The sequence below is a fragment of the Natrix helvetica genome, assembly GCF_964273705.1.
Source record: "Natrix helvetica genome assembly, chromosome: 2".
NCBI classification, from domain to species: domain Eukaryota; kingdom Metazoa; phylum Chordata; class Lepidosauria; order Squamata; family Natricidae; genus Natrix; species Natrix helvetica.
Window position 1 is genome coordinate 268441926 of NC_138552.1, and position 15616 is coordinate 268457541.

Here is a 15616-nt window from a genome sequence, read left to right on the forward strand (position 1 = left end):
GCCTGTAGGAGGCTTTCAGGGTGTTCCTGGGGGCTAGGGAGGGCAGACATGAGCAAAAAACGGGCCGTTTTTTGCTCAATTGTGCCCCCCCCTCCAGCCCCCAGGAACACTCTGAAAGCCTCCTACAGGATCTGCATGGCTATTTTTTTTGACAAAAAAGGGGGCCAGTTTTTGTGAAAAACGGGCTGTTTCTGCTCATCCCCCCCCCCCCCCCAGGAGCACTCTACAAGCCTCCTAAAGGCTCTTCGTGCCTTTTTGGTGGGGAGGGCTGCAGAATGCAAAAACTTTTATTTTTTAATTTGCCTCTTCAAAACCTTGGTGCGTCTTATACTCCGATGCATCTTATACTCCGAAAAATACGGTATGTTGAATTTCCATATGTATGCCTCAAGATAACATACATATGGAAATGGACTGACCTATTCAGTCCAATAAGAAAAGAAACAATAGATTTATTAATACTTTCTTGTTCCTATTCAGAAACTGGCATTAGGGGGTGGGGAGTCACTGTTTTGAGTTAATCCTTGGTCTCTCGCCTTGCTAGTGCAGCAGAAATCAATCCGAGGACATTTGTGGAGGACTTCATATAGCTATATACTAGGCTTCAAATGAGTATTATTGGACTATGGATCTCATAAACCTCTTTCAAATCTAGTAATACTTCTGAGAGCTACCAATGTATTTGCACAGACATCCCAAAAACTCTTGTAAAGCAGGAAGACTCTGACTCATCGGGAATAGCAGGGGGGGGAGCTATGTGAGGATGCTTTTTGTAGATTCTAGCTCTGCATTTAACACAATAATTCCATAGACTAGTGTCTTAAACTTATGAATCTTGGGCTTTCTTATTCAATCTGCCTTTGGATTATGGATTTCCTGTCTGGCCACTCTCAGAGGGTCAGATTAGGTAATCTCATATCTCTTCAGTTCATATTCTTAACACAGGTACATCACAGGATTGCATGTTGAGTCCCTTACTCTATAGTCTTTATGTGCATGACTGCATTTCCACTCACACTAGTAATACTATTAGTAAATTTGCAGATACAACCCTGGTAGGACTAATCTCCGTGTATGTGTGTGTGTGTGAGTGTGCCTATCAAGATGAGGTGGAACGGTTGCTTTCGTGGTGTGGACACAATAACCTGATCCGTAACATAAATAAGTCCAAGGAGCTTATGGTGGACTATAGAAGGAATAGATCAGACATCTAGCCCTTAATGGAGAGCGAGTGGAGCAAGTGGCCAGTTTTAAGTTTCTAGGTGTTATCTTAAAAGAGGACCTGACCTGGGGCACTCATATTGCAGCGCTGGTCAAAAGGGCCCAGCAGAGAATATACTACCTGAAACCTCAGGAAACAACAACTGAATGAAAAACTGCTGTTGACCTTCTACCGCTGCACCATAGAATATTCTAACTTACTGCACCTGTGTATGGTTTGCCAATTGCACAGTGGCAGCACTCCAGCACTCCAGAGGGTCAACATCATTGCCCAGAGGATCATTGGTTGTCCTCTCCCCCCTTTGGAAGAGCTTTATAGCTCCCGTTGCCTTAAGAAAGCTCAAAACATTCTCACAGATCCATCTCATCCTGGGAACTTTTTTTTTGAACTATTACCATCTGGCAGACGGTACAGAATAATAAAAACAAGGACAAGCAGGCTGAAAAACAGCTTCTATCCCTGGGGCAATAACCATATTGAATTCTATGGTATAGTGCAATATCGGGTTTTCAATTTCAATTATATAGAACAGTGATGGCGAACCCTTTTTGGCTCACATGCCACAAGTGGGGGGAGCGCAGGGGGGTCGAGTGCGGGCGTGCCGCACCCATAATGCAACGCGCGACCCCCCCAGTGCGCATGCGTGTAAAACACACGACCCCCCCCATTTTTACATTTTTGTTTGCCCTCCCCATGCTCCAGGGGCTTTATAGGAGCCTGGGGAGGGCGAAAAGAGCCTCCCCCAACCCCCCCGGAGGCCCTCCTTGAACCCCCCCGGAGGCCCTTCCTTGAAGCCTTCGGAGTGCTTAAAACCACCCTCCGAGCAAACCGGAAGTGACTTCCGGGTTGCTCGGAGGGTCGTTTTAAGCGCTCCGAAGGCAACAGGGAAGCCTCGGACGGTCCCTGAAGCCTTCGGAACGCTTAAAACCACCCTCCGAGCAAACCGGAAGTGACTTCCGGTTTGCTCGGAGGGTGGTTTTAAGCGTTCCGAAGGCTTCAAGGACGGTCCCTGAAGCCTCCGGGGGGGCGGGGGGGCTCTTTTCGCCCTCCCCAAGCTCCTAATAAAGCCTCTGGAGCCTGGGGAAGGAGAAAAATAGCTTTTAAAAAGGTGAACTCAGCTGGCCAGCGCCTCGCGTGCCCTGACAAATGGCTCTGCGTGCCACTTGTGGCACGCGTGCCATAGGTTCGCCATCACGGATATAGAATGTAAAGGATGTATGTTTGTGTTTTTATTTTTATAATTGTAATGCATGGCCATTTTGGTGAAGGGGGCGGGGCTTCAGGAAGCAAAAAATTGTTGTATTCGGTGTATAAGACGCACCCAGATTTTCAGCCTCTTTTTAGAGGTAAAAAGGTGCGCCTTATACTCCGAAAAATACGGTACCTTAGCTTTCTGTTAAAGAACTGTCAATCAGTTCACCACAAATCACCACATCTAATTGCAACACACTTCTAAAAAAAAGCTGAACTATAAAAGGAAGTTATTTTATTCTGGGATTGGAAGGATATTGCATCATTTGATAGGTTGCATCTTTCCTAAAATGCTGCCCTCAGAAATACATAAATGTACAATTTTATGATGACTAGTTTAAACAATCTGATCACAGAGCTATCTCAATCGTAAAGGTCCAATGCAGTGTTTGCACAACCTGAAACGGACAAAACTTGAAATATACTTTAACCCGAATCAAAACACAACTGCAGCAAAAAGGAGGCATGCCTAAAAATAATTAGAATCAACACATTTGAACATAAGGAGAGTGGTACCTTGGTATTCAACTGCTTTGAAACTTATGGAATTTGGTACTCAATGCATTCTGATGTGAAAATTTTGTCCCGGTACTCATGTTTTGGTACTCAACACACAAGCTAAAACCTGTTGGTGTTGGCTGCCTTGTGACTCACTTACATTACTCCTTATGGAAAAAAATTGTTTGGAACTTATCATTTTTGATAGATATTGAGCCTCCCAAATCAGTTAATGCTGAGTACCAAGGTACCATTGTATGTGGAATGAACCTGACAAAAGCCCTTGCAGACAAAATATGGATAAATGATGGTGAATTCCACATACCGATATATAGATAGTCCTTGATTTCCAACCACAATCAAAATCTCCATTGCTAGGCGAAGTGATTGTTAAGTGAGTAGCACCTGATTTTAGGACCTTTTTGCCAAGATTGTTAAGGAAATCACTGCAGTTGTTAAGCAAATCCAGCTTCCCCCCATTGATTTTGACTGACGGAAGCCGGTTGAAAAGGTTGCAAATTGTGATCATGTAACCCCACATCGTTGCAACCGTCATAAATGCAGGCCTGTTGCCAAGGGCCCAAATTCTGATCATATCACTACAGGGATATTGTGATGGTTGTAAGTGTGAGGACTGGTCATAAGTCACTTTTCTCAGTGATGCTCTAACTTTAAGTGACATTGGCGCCCCATCACTGGAGATTTTTAAGAAGAGATTGAACAGCCACTTATCTAAATAGGTTCTCCTGCTTGAGCAGGGGGCTGGACTAGAAGACTTACAAGGTCCCTTCGAGCTCTATTATATTCAGTTTGAAGAGTTGCTAAACAAATGGTTGTAAATTGAGGACTACCTGTATAAATCCTGCACTCTTGCCAAGATTTTAAAAAGAGGCCGTTTTTTTCTGAAAACTGGGGGTTGAAGGGAGAAAACAGAATTCCAAGTGTTTCATAGATACCTATTTTGTTCACATTCTGAATGTAGGATTGTCACATTAATTTGCAAATCCTTTACATAAGAAAAAGGTAGTTAGAACTCATTACTGCACTGTTCAGTAGTTCCAACTTTTTTCTCTTCCTCTAGTTCCATATTTTCAATTTACAATAGTTAGTCCTCGACTTACAATAATTCATTTAGTGACCACTCAAAATTACAACAGCACTGAAAACAATGATTTATTGTTGTTTCTCACACTTCTGACCGTTGCAGCATCCCCATGGCAATGTGATCAAAATAAAGATGCTTGGCAACTGTTTCATATTTATGACCATTTCAGTACCCCGGGGTCATGGGATCAGCTTTTGCGACCTTCTGACAAAGTCAATGGGGAATCCAGATTCACTTAACAACCGTGTCACTAACTTAAAAAATGCAATGATTCACTTTAACAACTATGGCAAGGAAATAAGTAAAATGAGGCAAAGCTCACAACAAATGTTTCACTTAGCAACATAAATTTTGGATTCAACTGTGGTCGTAACTCGAGGACTACTGTAATTTACAAATGTGTCTACACATTTAGCCTTACTTGTTGTCCTATGAGTTTGCATTGGCCCCTTCAGATTCCAGGCTTTTTTTTTCTTTTAATCAGGCATCCAGATACAATAAAGTATATATACGTTTTCAATCTCAAAACCTCAGAGTAATCTTTGAGTACGATAAGCTATGCCTAAAACCTATTATGTAAGGAATGGAAGATCCTGCAGTGGAAGATTCTTTATAATTTCTATAAACTGCTTCATCCCTTCAGAAAATATGAGGACTAATTTAATCTAGACTAGTCCAGCTTAACTATTTTTCAGACATGCTATTTTTCTGAGGCAAAAGTTAGTACAGGTAGTCCTCGACTTACAACCACAATTAAGCACAAAATTTATGTTGGTAAGTGAGACATTTGTTAAGTAGGTTTTGCCCCATTTTACGACCTTTATTGCCACAGTTCTTAAGTGAATCATTGCAGTTGTGAAGTTAGTATCGCAATTGTTAAGTGAATCTGGCTTCCCCATTGATTTTGCTTGTGAGAAGGTCGCAAAAAGTGAGCAAATGACCCCGGGACATTGCAAGCATCATAAATATGAGTCAATTGCCAGGCATCTGAATGATCACATAACTATGGGGATACTGTCATGGTCATAAGTGTGAAAACTTAAGTCATAAGTCATTTTTTTCGGTGCTATTTTAACTTTGAACAGTCATTAAATGGTCTGTTGTAAGTTAAGGACTATCTGTATATGCCAATTTTTGTCATACAAAATGGAGTTGCTTCCTGTGCTCCTTATGAAATATAGGTAAAAAACAAAGAAAATTGACAATTGGGTGATCTTTTTTGAGAACTAAAAAAACTACCATAAAACAGGAAGATAGCTTCTGATTCCTCCAGAGGTTTTCATAATTTATTTTCCTCGAGAGGAGGAAATCAAGCGAGATAGGCAGTAAATAAAGTAAAAAAATAAAAAAAATAAAAAATTCTGAGGGAGATGGGTGGTTAAGAAATGTGAAACATAAATAAATAAATAAATGTAATGAATGAATAAATAAAATAAAGTGTTTCTTTGCACTTTTTGTGCTATTTTTGGTTGGTCCCAAGAAAACTACTTCTCAACGCCTTCAATTGGCTCTTGCTAATTTGCATTAAAGAGGATCATTAATGTATAACTGCTTTCAACTCTTATTATGGGAACTTTGAATACCCATTAGAGCAATGAATTATGGGTTAGTAAAAAACTGCCTAGGTCTTCATGTGGTTTATGAATATTTTTATGTTCTTTTGGATAATTTATTTGGCTGACTTATTAATTTACTCTGAAGATCCACTCTCAATGTGGAACAAGTTCATACAATTCTTTAATATCCTTATGATCACACGTTTTATGTTAAGCTAGAAAAATATATCTTTGATTTAAGTCCATTGGATTATTAAGACGACCATATTTCTTTGGAAGGAATTTAGGTGAAGCCACTTAAAGTAACTCTGTTCTGAATGGGAAATCCTGCCTCTACCTGTACTATGAATGGGGTTTTTTATTTTATTTTTTGGTTTTAAAGCAGCTTGCAATTATCTAGTTTCAATTTACTTTATTCTTACTTTTTCAGAAGGATAGGAAAGCTGTTCACAGGCCCTCTTGGTAAAAAGAGTCTTCTACATACAGAAACCCTATAGTAAATTCTGGTAGAACTTATTGCTTAGGAGGCCAACTTAGGCTCAGGGCCATTGAATTTCAAGTCCCAATTTTCAAAGGACAGTTTTTCCTCCGAATGCCATCACTCTGTTAAACAACTAATTCCCACAATAATGTCATTTTATCTACTAAGACTGTATTACTATTATTCTTTGCTTCCTTCCTAGTACCTTCCCACTTATGACTATAACCATGTTGCTTGCATCTTTAAAATTTATATTGTTTTATTTGTATCCTAGTATAATTTGATTGCTTATTAGTAACCTATGACTATCACTAAGCGTTGTATCTTATGATTCTTGATGAATGTATTCAATTTTATTTTTCTTTATGTACACTGAGAGCATATGCATCAAAGACAAATTCAGTTTACAGTAACAGAATTGGAAGGGACCTTGGAGGTCATCTAGTCCAACCTCCTGCTCATGCAGGAGACCTATATTAGGGATTCAAATCACCCAACTGCCGACCTTTCTGATCGACAAGCTCAGCTTCTTAGCCATTGAGGCACCTAGCCAGGCACTCCTTGTTTCTTGTGTGTCCAACCACACTTGGCCAATAAAGAATTCTATTCTATTCAATTCAATTCGGCAGATATCAGATTCCTATAGATTATTACAAGGATAATAATATTCTACCAAACTGAACTGTTATACATAATATCCATGGGAAAAGCAAATAATCTATTGCATCAAGAAAGTTATTAAGCAAACACCTTAAGTAACCTGTGATGGTTTTGCAATACTATAAAACCTGCCTTGCTTACCACAATGCTAACAAAATAAGCTGTGGGAATCAATATACAGAAGAAATAGTATTAACTCGCTTAGAAAGTTCTGGAACTGGCACCAGATATTTTAAAGTGCACCCTCTATATACCCATCTTTCGTATGGTCCAAGGAGCTCTGAGGGTCCCCCTAGAACCTCTCAGGGGTTCACAAAATCAAAATTATTTGCCAAAATTATATACCAAAGCAGGAACTGCCAATATATAACTGTCTTTCCAATCAACTGCTTTTATAATGGTTGTAAACTGCTTTGGTATTTTCTTACAATAAAAAGCAGCATATAAATCTTAAATAAATTAGAGAACCGTCTGTCATGACAAATCACAAGCACAATCATTGTGCATTATTTATTTCCTGGTTTACTTTTCCTTCCGTTTCCTTCTCATTTTCCATACATAATTTCTAGTAGCAGTTAAGTTCTCTGACACGTGGATTTGTTTCTCTGTTCTGGATAGTGTATCACACACATCGACGCTATAAAAATACCAATTACTACAACGCCTTTGCTTACATAATAATCCTAACTGCAAGGCGGCATCGGAATTTCTCTCCCCTATTTTAAGACTCCTCAAAATCCCGAAGAACTTGCACACAATTGGTTCTCTCAATGCTGCAGAACAATGGATAAAACGCCGGCTCTATAAATCTGTATTCCTATACTCAAAATCGCCAATTCACCCAGGCTTTGGCGAAGTTCACACCGAAGTTGGCAGTGTCTAACACTTGGACCTTTTGAATAAATACGTTCGAAAACTCATTGCGTATACGCAGTGAAAGTCGATCGCCACCGGTTCCACACCAAAGCTTTTCCTCCATGCCTCGAAGTACATGGAGAAAGCGCCACAGGCGTTTATGTTTAGGAAGCCAACTGCACTTGCAGAAATTAAGTTTTGCACCATAACTGCGGGCGGCCGCAGCACACAACGTGCTAAAGACGTCGTAGGTAAAGACACAGAAAGAGAATCGGGCGGGCACGCAAATCCAGCCCACCCACATCACCACTTCTACTCCCTTCGATTACCCACCCAGGCAAGCCCATTGTCTTCTCCAGATTTCGGAAAACCATCTGAGTGCTACCCAAAAGGACGCCGCCCAGGTCGAACAAGACTACTAGCGGCCGCTTCCCCGCCATGGCTCTCCAAGGCCGCCGACCAGACGCTCTGAAGCAGGTTACAAGTACAGTACTGTAACTCTCGCTTAAGAAAAAAAAATCATAACACAAGCCACGCCCTCCGGCAAGCCACACCTCCACGCTGTGTGGGAACTTATTGGGCCACGCCCCCTGAGAATCGCAGCGATCTCTTTCAAATCAGAGACGATAGTTCTGGTATTGAAAATATTCTGGGTCCTAGCGCCTACCTGCAATTAAAAACCGATCTATGGGCCGGGCGAGGGGGACGACGACGACGACCTCATTAAAGGTCCTCCCAGCTATTCCCTGCTCCGGATGAAGTGGATGCCTATAAGCAACGCGTGAAACAAAAAGTTGGTGCTTATCGGAACAGCTACCCATCAGTGGTGCTTTGTCTCTGCGTTGGAAATTCCATAAGTTATCATTGATTGATTGGTTGGCCATGAATCTTCTGCTCAGTGGCAAATGTCCACATTACAGCAGAGGGTCTCAACAGATGGCTACCTAACTTGCTTAGGCAGTAGTATGGCAAAGGTTCATTCTCCAAATCTGTTCTACTGTTCTGTATGTTAAGAGGCTTTTTTTTTTTTACAATCCTCCTCCTGGAAAATTAAATATATTGTTTCTTTTTCTACATGCTAGGGAATAGAGCAGGTCTTAATCTTCTTCTCTGTGATAGCCTTTTAAAGAGTGCTGTATTCCTCAATCCAATCTTTTCAAATACGAGCCAATAACCCAGCGTTGCCCAGGTATTTATTTATAGGGGGGAAATGTAATTTCTAATGTTGGATTTTCCCCCTTACCAGAGGGAGCCCCCTCGTGGAGTACTGTGAAGTCATTACCAACTCCACTGTGGCAACTCCACTGTGCTGTACAGTAGAAGTCAGTAGGCAGTATGGCACAACAGGATGTATCTTAACAGAACACACACCCCGAGGGGTGTTAGGGGTGTCTTACCCCCACCGTATTTTTCTCCAGAGAGTAAGTCATCTGTGTACCAAGTTTGGTTGAAATTGCTTGAGGCATTCCAGAGTTGTTCAACCTGTTCAGAAAAGTCAGGATTTTACTTATTGTTCACAATAAGTTCACAACTTATTGAACACAACACTCATTGTGATCTGATTACCGCATTGTCAATTGAAGCTAATTCCCCCTATGATTTTACACCTGTATTTCTGTTGACCTAGGAATAAATTGCATTTGCTTATCAAATACTCATCCAAGATCTGTTTCACAAGGATTATTACCAAGCTCTTATATTTCTGGACTTGATTTCTTAAGTGAAGAACTTTGCATTTGTCTTAGTAAAGTTTGATTCTGTGACTTTCAGCCCGTTTTTCTAACCGATCAACAAAGTTTTTAATTTTATTTTTATTAGTACTATTTAGTATTAGCCAACCTTTTTTGTCATTTACAATTTCCCTCCACTTTCTATTCCAAGGCATTAATAAAAATATTAAAGACTCCAAGAACCAGGAATGGCAGCCCATTCAGTATCGCTCATGTTTGTTAGGGAAACACTGATGAATATCCATTAAATGATATGCCAAACTAGATACAATATCATAAATTACTCTGACAAATGTTTTGCCAAAAATATATAGTATAATTATGACTGTGCATTTCCACCACCTACTGAGGTAATTTATTCATTAAAAAAACATGATAAGCTTAATATGGCAATATTTTTTTTTAAAATCCTCTCTGCATTATTTGTTGTTTCACTGTTTTGCCTTTTTCTACGAGTAACCTACAATTGCAATTGCAGACAATATATGCCAAGTGATCACCCTTCCAACAGTGTCTATAAGAGACACTGGGCAAGATGGAAGGTGCAACATTGTGATCCGAGTCCTGCCTCTTTTCTACATGTGTCAATATCACAGGAATGCACAAAATGACTTGGATCATGATGTTACCTTTTGACCTATTCTTGCAGATCCCATTGTTTTCTGCTTGAAAACAAATACTATATGACAGTGATGGCGAACCTTTTTTGGCTCATGTGCCACAAGTGGGGGAGCGCAGGGGGGTCGTGTGTGTGCGTGCTGCACCCATAATGCAACGCGCGACCGCCCCAGAGTGCATGCGCGCACAACACACGACCCCCCCCATTTTTACATGCTTTTTTCGCCCTCCACAGGCTCCAGGGGCTTTATAGGAGCCTGGGGTGGGCGAAAAGAGCCTCCCCCGCCCCCTCGGAGCCCCCACCCGGAGGCTTCAGGGACCGTCCGGAGGCTTCCCTGAAGCCTTCGGAGCGCTTAAAACCACTCTCCTACTACTAGATAAAGTAGAAGAATGTGGGTTCGACAGCATCACCACCAGATGGATTCGTAACTGGCTGACCAACCGCACTCAACGTGTAGTCCTCAATGGAACTGCATCTACATGGAGGGAAGTATGCAGTGGAGTACCCCAAGGCTCTGTTTTAGGCCCAGTACTCTTCATCAATTATTTGGATGAGGGAATAAATGGGGAATTCATCAAATTTGCAGATGACACCAAGCTGACAGGAATAGCCAACACTTCAGAAGATAGGCTTAAGATACAGAAGGATCTTGACAAACTTGAACATTGGGCACTATCTAATAAAATGACATTCAATGGTGAAAAGAGTAAGGTTCTACATTTAGGCAACAAAAATGAAATGCACAGGTACAGTATAGGTGTACCTTGCTCAATAGTAGTAACTGTGAGAGGGATCTTGGAGTTCTAGTGGACAACCATTTAAATATGAGCCAGCAGTGTGCAGCAGCTGCCAAGAAAGCCAACACAGTTCTAGGCTGCATCAACAGAGGGATAGAATCAAGATCACGTGAAGTGTTAATACCACTTTATAATGCCTTGGTAAGGCCACACTTGGAATACTGCATTCAGTTCTGGTCGCCACGATGTAAAAAAGATGTGGAGACTCTAGAAAGAGTGCAGAGAAGAGCAACAAAGATGATTAGGGGACTGAAGACTAAAACATATGAAGAACGGTTGCAGGAACTGGGTATGTCTAGCTTAAGAGAAAGAAGGACTAGGGGAGACATGATAGCAGTGTTCCAATATCTCAGGGGTTGCCACAAAGAAGAGGGTGTCAAACTATTCTCCAAGGCACCTGAGGGTAGAACAAGAAGCAATGGGTGGAAACTAATCAAGGAGAGAAGCAACTTAGAACTGAGGAGAAACTTCCTGACAGTTAGAACAATTAATCAGTGGAACAGCTTGCCTCCAGAAGTTGTGAATGCCCCAACAGTGGAAGTCTTTAAGAAGATGTTGGATAGCCATCTGTCTGAAACGGTATAGGTTTCCTGCCTAGGCAGGGGGTTGGACTAGAAGGCCTCCAAGGTCCCTTCCAACTCTAGTATTGTATTGTATTGTTCATTGAACTGAGCAGGATATCTAGTAAAGTTAATTTTGTGACATTCTGATCCAAAAATAATATCATTAATATTACATGCCCATGGAAAATGCCTTCGCACAATGCTAGCTGCCTCAGCTAAGAAATGGAGATGAGTACTGCTTCCTAGAGTCAGGCGTGATTGGACAAGGAAAGCTTTACTTATATCTTTGATCCCGAACCTATGACATTTGACCCACAGGTGGCATGCAGACTCCTCTCTGTGGGCATACGAGCCATTGTCCCAGCTCAGCTCTACCACGCGTGCGAATTGTCTGGAGGCTGGAAACACGGCGATTTCTGGACTCCCGGAACCTCCTGTAGGCCCATTTCTCCCCCCCTTCCCGAGCCTCCGCGTGGACCCTGCACTTACCTGGCATGATGAACGGGTTGCATGGAGACTCCTGGGACTGGTGGGGCATGGTGGGAGGGGCGGGAGGGGCGGGAGGGTGGCATTTGGTGGGTTCACCAAACTGGGCAGAAGCCTAGCTAGAACCCCGCAGCCCACTCTCTTGGCTTTGTCGGCAATTATTTTTTTAATTATTATATAAGTCACCAAGAGTCACTTATGTGAGACACATAGCTGTTGTGTCCCAGCAGGAGCCGTTGGAGTTGCCACCAGACTCAGACAGCGAGGGTCCCTCTGAGTCGGCTCAGGAGGATGTGGAGGACCCTGGACAGGGTTCCGACTCTGAGCAGGGCGCAGAGAGGCTGGTTGGCCACTAGGAGGTGCCTGAGGCATGGAGCAGTGGTGAAAGCCAAAGGAAGGGGGCTCTGATGTCATGCCTTGGAGCAGTGGGGAGGAGTCACAGGACAGTGAGTCAGACGTCAGCAGTGAGCTATTAGATGCTCGTTACCTAGATGCTCGTTACCGGCGTGCTACCCGGCTAAGAAGCAATTGAGCAATTACAGGAGGTAATTGCTCTCAGCTGCTGATAATTAGACTCCTCTCCAGACTATAAAAGGACTGCTTGTGGACACACCCTTTGCAGGAATTTACTGATCATTGGAGTTGGAGAAGCTCAGATCTGTGTCGTTCTTTGGCAGGCTGGATTGCTGCCAAAGGTTTTACCTGGATTGCTTCCAATCTGTTCCCTGGACCTTGGCAGGCAGGATTGCTGCTAAAGTGATTATCTGGAGCTTGGTAGCTGGATTGCTGCCAAGGGGTGTTGCTGTAGCTGGATTGCTGCCCAGAGTGCTATCTTGACCCTGGCAGGCTGGATTGCTGCTAAGGTGGAACCTGTATGTCAATAAACATTTTGAAGAGACTTTGTGTGTCTTGGAGTGTCTTGGTGACGAAAGGTGGGGTCAGAACACATAGCTATATAAATAACAGAACTAACAAATAATTTTCTTGCACCCTGTTACTATTACAGCCACATAGAGAACATTTCTGGTCAGTTTTTTGTTTTCCTGTCTATACCTACCCTTGAACTCTGTTGACAAATGATAATTTCTTACAATCGCTTGCTCAGTGATAGACTTCTCATTCTTCATGGTGTTGTCTAATGATATTTCATAGCCAACGATTATCACTATATCTTATGGGCCTCATGAACTGCTTATGTTTTATGTGAACAAGTCTTTCATAGCAAACCCTGTTCTATAAATCTTCATGGCAACTTTCTTCACACCTTTAAGTGATTTTATTACCTGTTTTCCAGTAGCCCCTATCTAAACTAAAAAAAAACACTTTAATTTCCCATCTACAGGGTAGAGAAATCTTGACTATTCTTTTCTGTACAAGTTTAAAGTATTTTTTTTTAAAGTAACTTTTACTTTTTATTTTACTTTATTTAGAATTTATAGACCGCACCCTCTCCCCAAGGGGACTCGGGGCGGTGTACAGACAAAAGCTAAAAACCGTACATACAATAACAATATTAAATACCCCTTTTTAAAAACAAATTAAATATAGAGTCTGTACAGTGATAATAAAAATTAAAACAGATTAAAAGGACAACCCCTTAAAATTTAAAATGCCGGCCAGGAGGATTAAAAATTAAAACTACAATTGGGTCAGGCCAGCTGATTGGAACAGGTGGGTCTTGAGTTTCTTGCGGAAGGAGCGGAGATCGGTAGTAGTTCTGATGTTGGGGGGGAGGTCATTCCAGAGGGTCGGGCCCATCACAGAGAAGGCCCTACTCCTGGGCGTCGCCCGCTGGCATTGCCTAGTGGACGGCACCCGGAGGAGTCCCTCCCTGTGAGAGCGAATTGGTCGCAGGGATGTATGGGGTAGGATGCGATCCCGCAGATAGCTAGGTCCTGTGCCATGGAGCGCTTTAAAGGTGATAATCAACACCTTGAAACGCACCCGAAAAGCCACAGGTAGCCAGTGCAGCTTGCGCAGGAGAGGTGTTATATGGGAGTACCTGGTACATCCCATGATTACCCGCACGGCCACATTCTGGACCAGCTGCAGCCTTCGGGTGCATCTCAAGGGGAGCCCCATGTAGAGAGCATTGCAATAGTCCAGGCGGGACGTCACAAGCGCATGGGTGACTGTGTGAAGGGCGTCCCGGTCCAATAGGGGGCGCAATTGGCGCACCAGGCGAATCTGGTGGAACGCCCCCCTTGCCACGGCTGTCACATGGTCATCCATCGACAGCCGGGCATCCAGGAGGACGCCCAAATTGCACGCCCGTTCCACGGGGGCCAGTTGTTCGCCCCCGATGGCCAGTGATGGAACCCACTGGTTGAACCGGGGCGCCGGTATCCACAGCCACTCCGTCTTGGAGGGGTTGAGTTTGAGTCTGTTGCTTCCCATCCAGACCCGTACGGCCTCCAGGCACCGGGACATCACTTCGACGGCCTCGTTGGGGTGGTTCGGGGTGGAGATGTACAGCTGAGTATCATCAGCGTAAAGATGGTACTCAACCCCAAAACCACGAATGATCTCACCCAGCGGCTTCATGTACATGTTAAACAGGAGAGGCGAGAGGACCGACCCCTGTGGCACCCCACAAGTGAGTGGCCTCAGGGTCGACCTCTGCTCCCCTGCCAGCACGCATTGCGTCCGGCCAGAGAGGTAGGAGGAGAACCACCGCAAGACGGTGCCCCTCACCCCCAGCCCCTCCAGATGACGCAATAGGATACCATGGTCGATGGTATCAAAAGCCGCTGAGAGATCTAATAGGACCAGGATGGAGGAGCAACCCCCATCCTTGGCCCTCCAGAGATCATCCACCAACGCGACCAAGGCTGTCTCCGTGCTGTGACTGGGCCGGAAACCGGACTGGCGCGGGTCTAGATATTTAATTTCCTCCAAGTGGCGTGGGAACTGTTGCGCCACCACACTCTCTACAACCTTTGCCAAAAAGCAAAGGTTGGAGACAGGACGATAGTTGGTTAACATAGCTGGATCCAGGAAAGGCTTCTTGAGTAGGGGCCTCACCACCGCCTCTTTCAAGGCGGCCGGCAAGGACCCCTCTCTCAAAGAAGCGTTGACTAACTCCTGGAGCCAGCCTCGTGTAACCTCCCAGGATGCCAGTATAAGCCGGGAGGGACATGGGTCCAGTAAACATGTAGTGGCTCGCAGTCGCTCACGCAACCTGTCCATATCATCGGCAGCAACAGAGTCAAACTCCTCCCAGAATGGTCCCTCAAGACTCACCTCCGACGTCCCCCCTGGACTACTGGGGGGGACCCACTCGCTATGGATTTGAGCGATTTTGTCCTGCAGATATTGATAACTGATACTATACTCAATAGTTGTATTCCTACTGCAGGGTTCTCCGTGGTTAACTAAGGTTTATGGAATTAACTGATTTATGGGTTTGTGCTACACACTGAGAAAGAACCTGCCGATTCTTGTTTTACCCTATGTGAATCCAATCAAAACCCAGGCTAGGTTCATTATGCTTACATGTTAAATATTTAGTTGGGGTTTTTGGGGAGGATAGTAAGTTGTATGAACTCAACCATGTGTGGATTTTTAATAAACTGTTAAAATACAACTTAGTTTAGCCTATAACTGAAACACAACAGTTGAAAACAAAAATTCTGGGTCCGGTCCTAGCATTTTTAGTTATTGAGGTGGGGAAACCTTTTGCCTATCCAAGTGGAACCAAGCAAGCCATACACGATTTACTCAAACACATTTTTTTAAAAAGCAGTAAAGCAGTTTCATGAGGGATGCGGTGGCTCAGTGGCTAAGATGCTGA

General features: G+C 43.4%; 1 protein-coding gene across 1 annotated transcript in view; it reads right to left on the reverse strand.

Moving 5' to 3' along the window:
- EPHX2 (epoxide hydrolase 2) overlaps positions 1 to 8141 on the reverse strand; it is an 84591-nt gene extending 76450 nt beyond the window's left edge. The window contains exon 1 of the mRNA XM_081944311.1: positions 7962 to 8141. Coding sequence (XP_081800437.1) covers positions 7962 to 8068 — 107 coding nt within the window. The 5' untranslated portion in view covers positions 8069 to 8141. The remainder of the gene's footprint in view (positions 1 to 7961) is intronic.
- Between the last annotated feature and the right edge of the window lie 7475 nt (positions 8142 to 15616).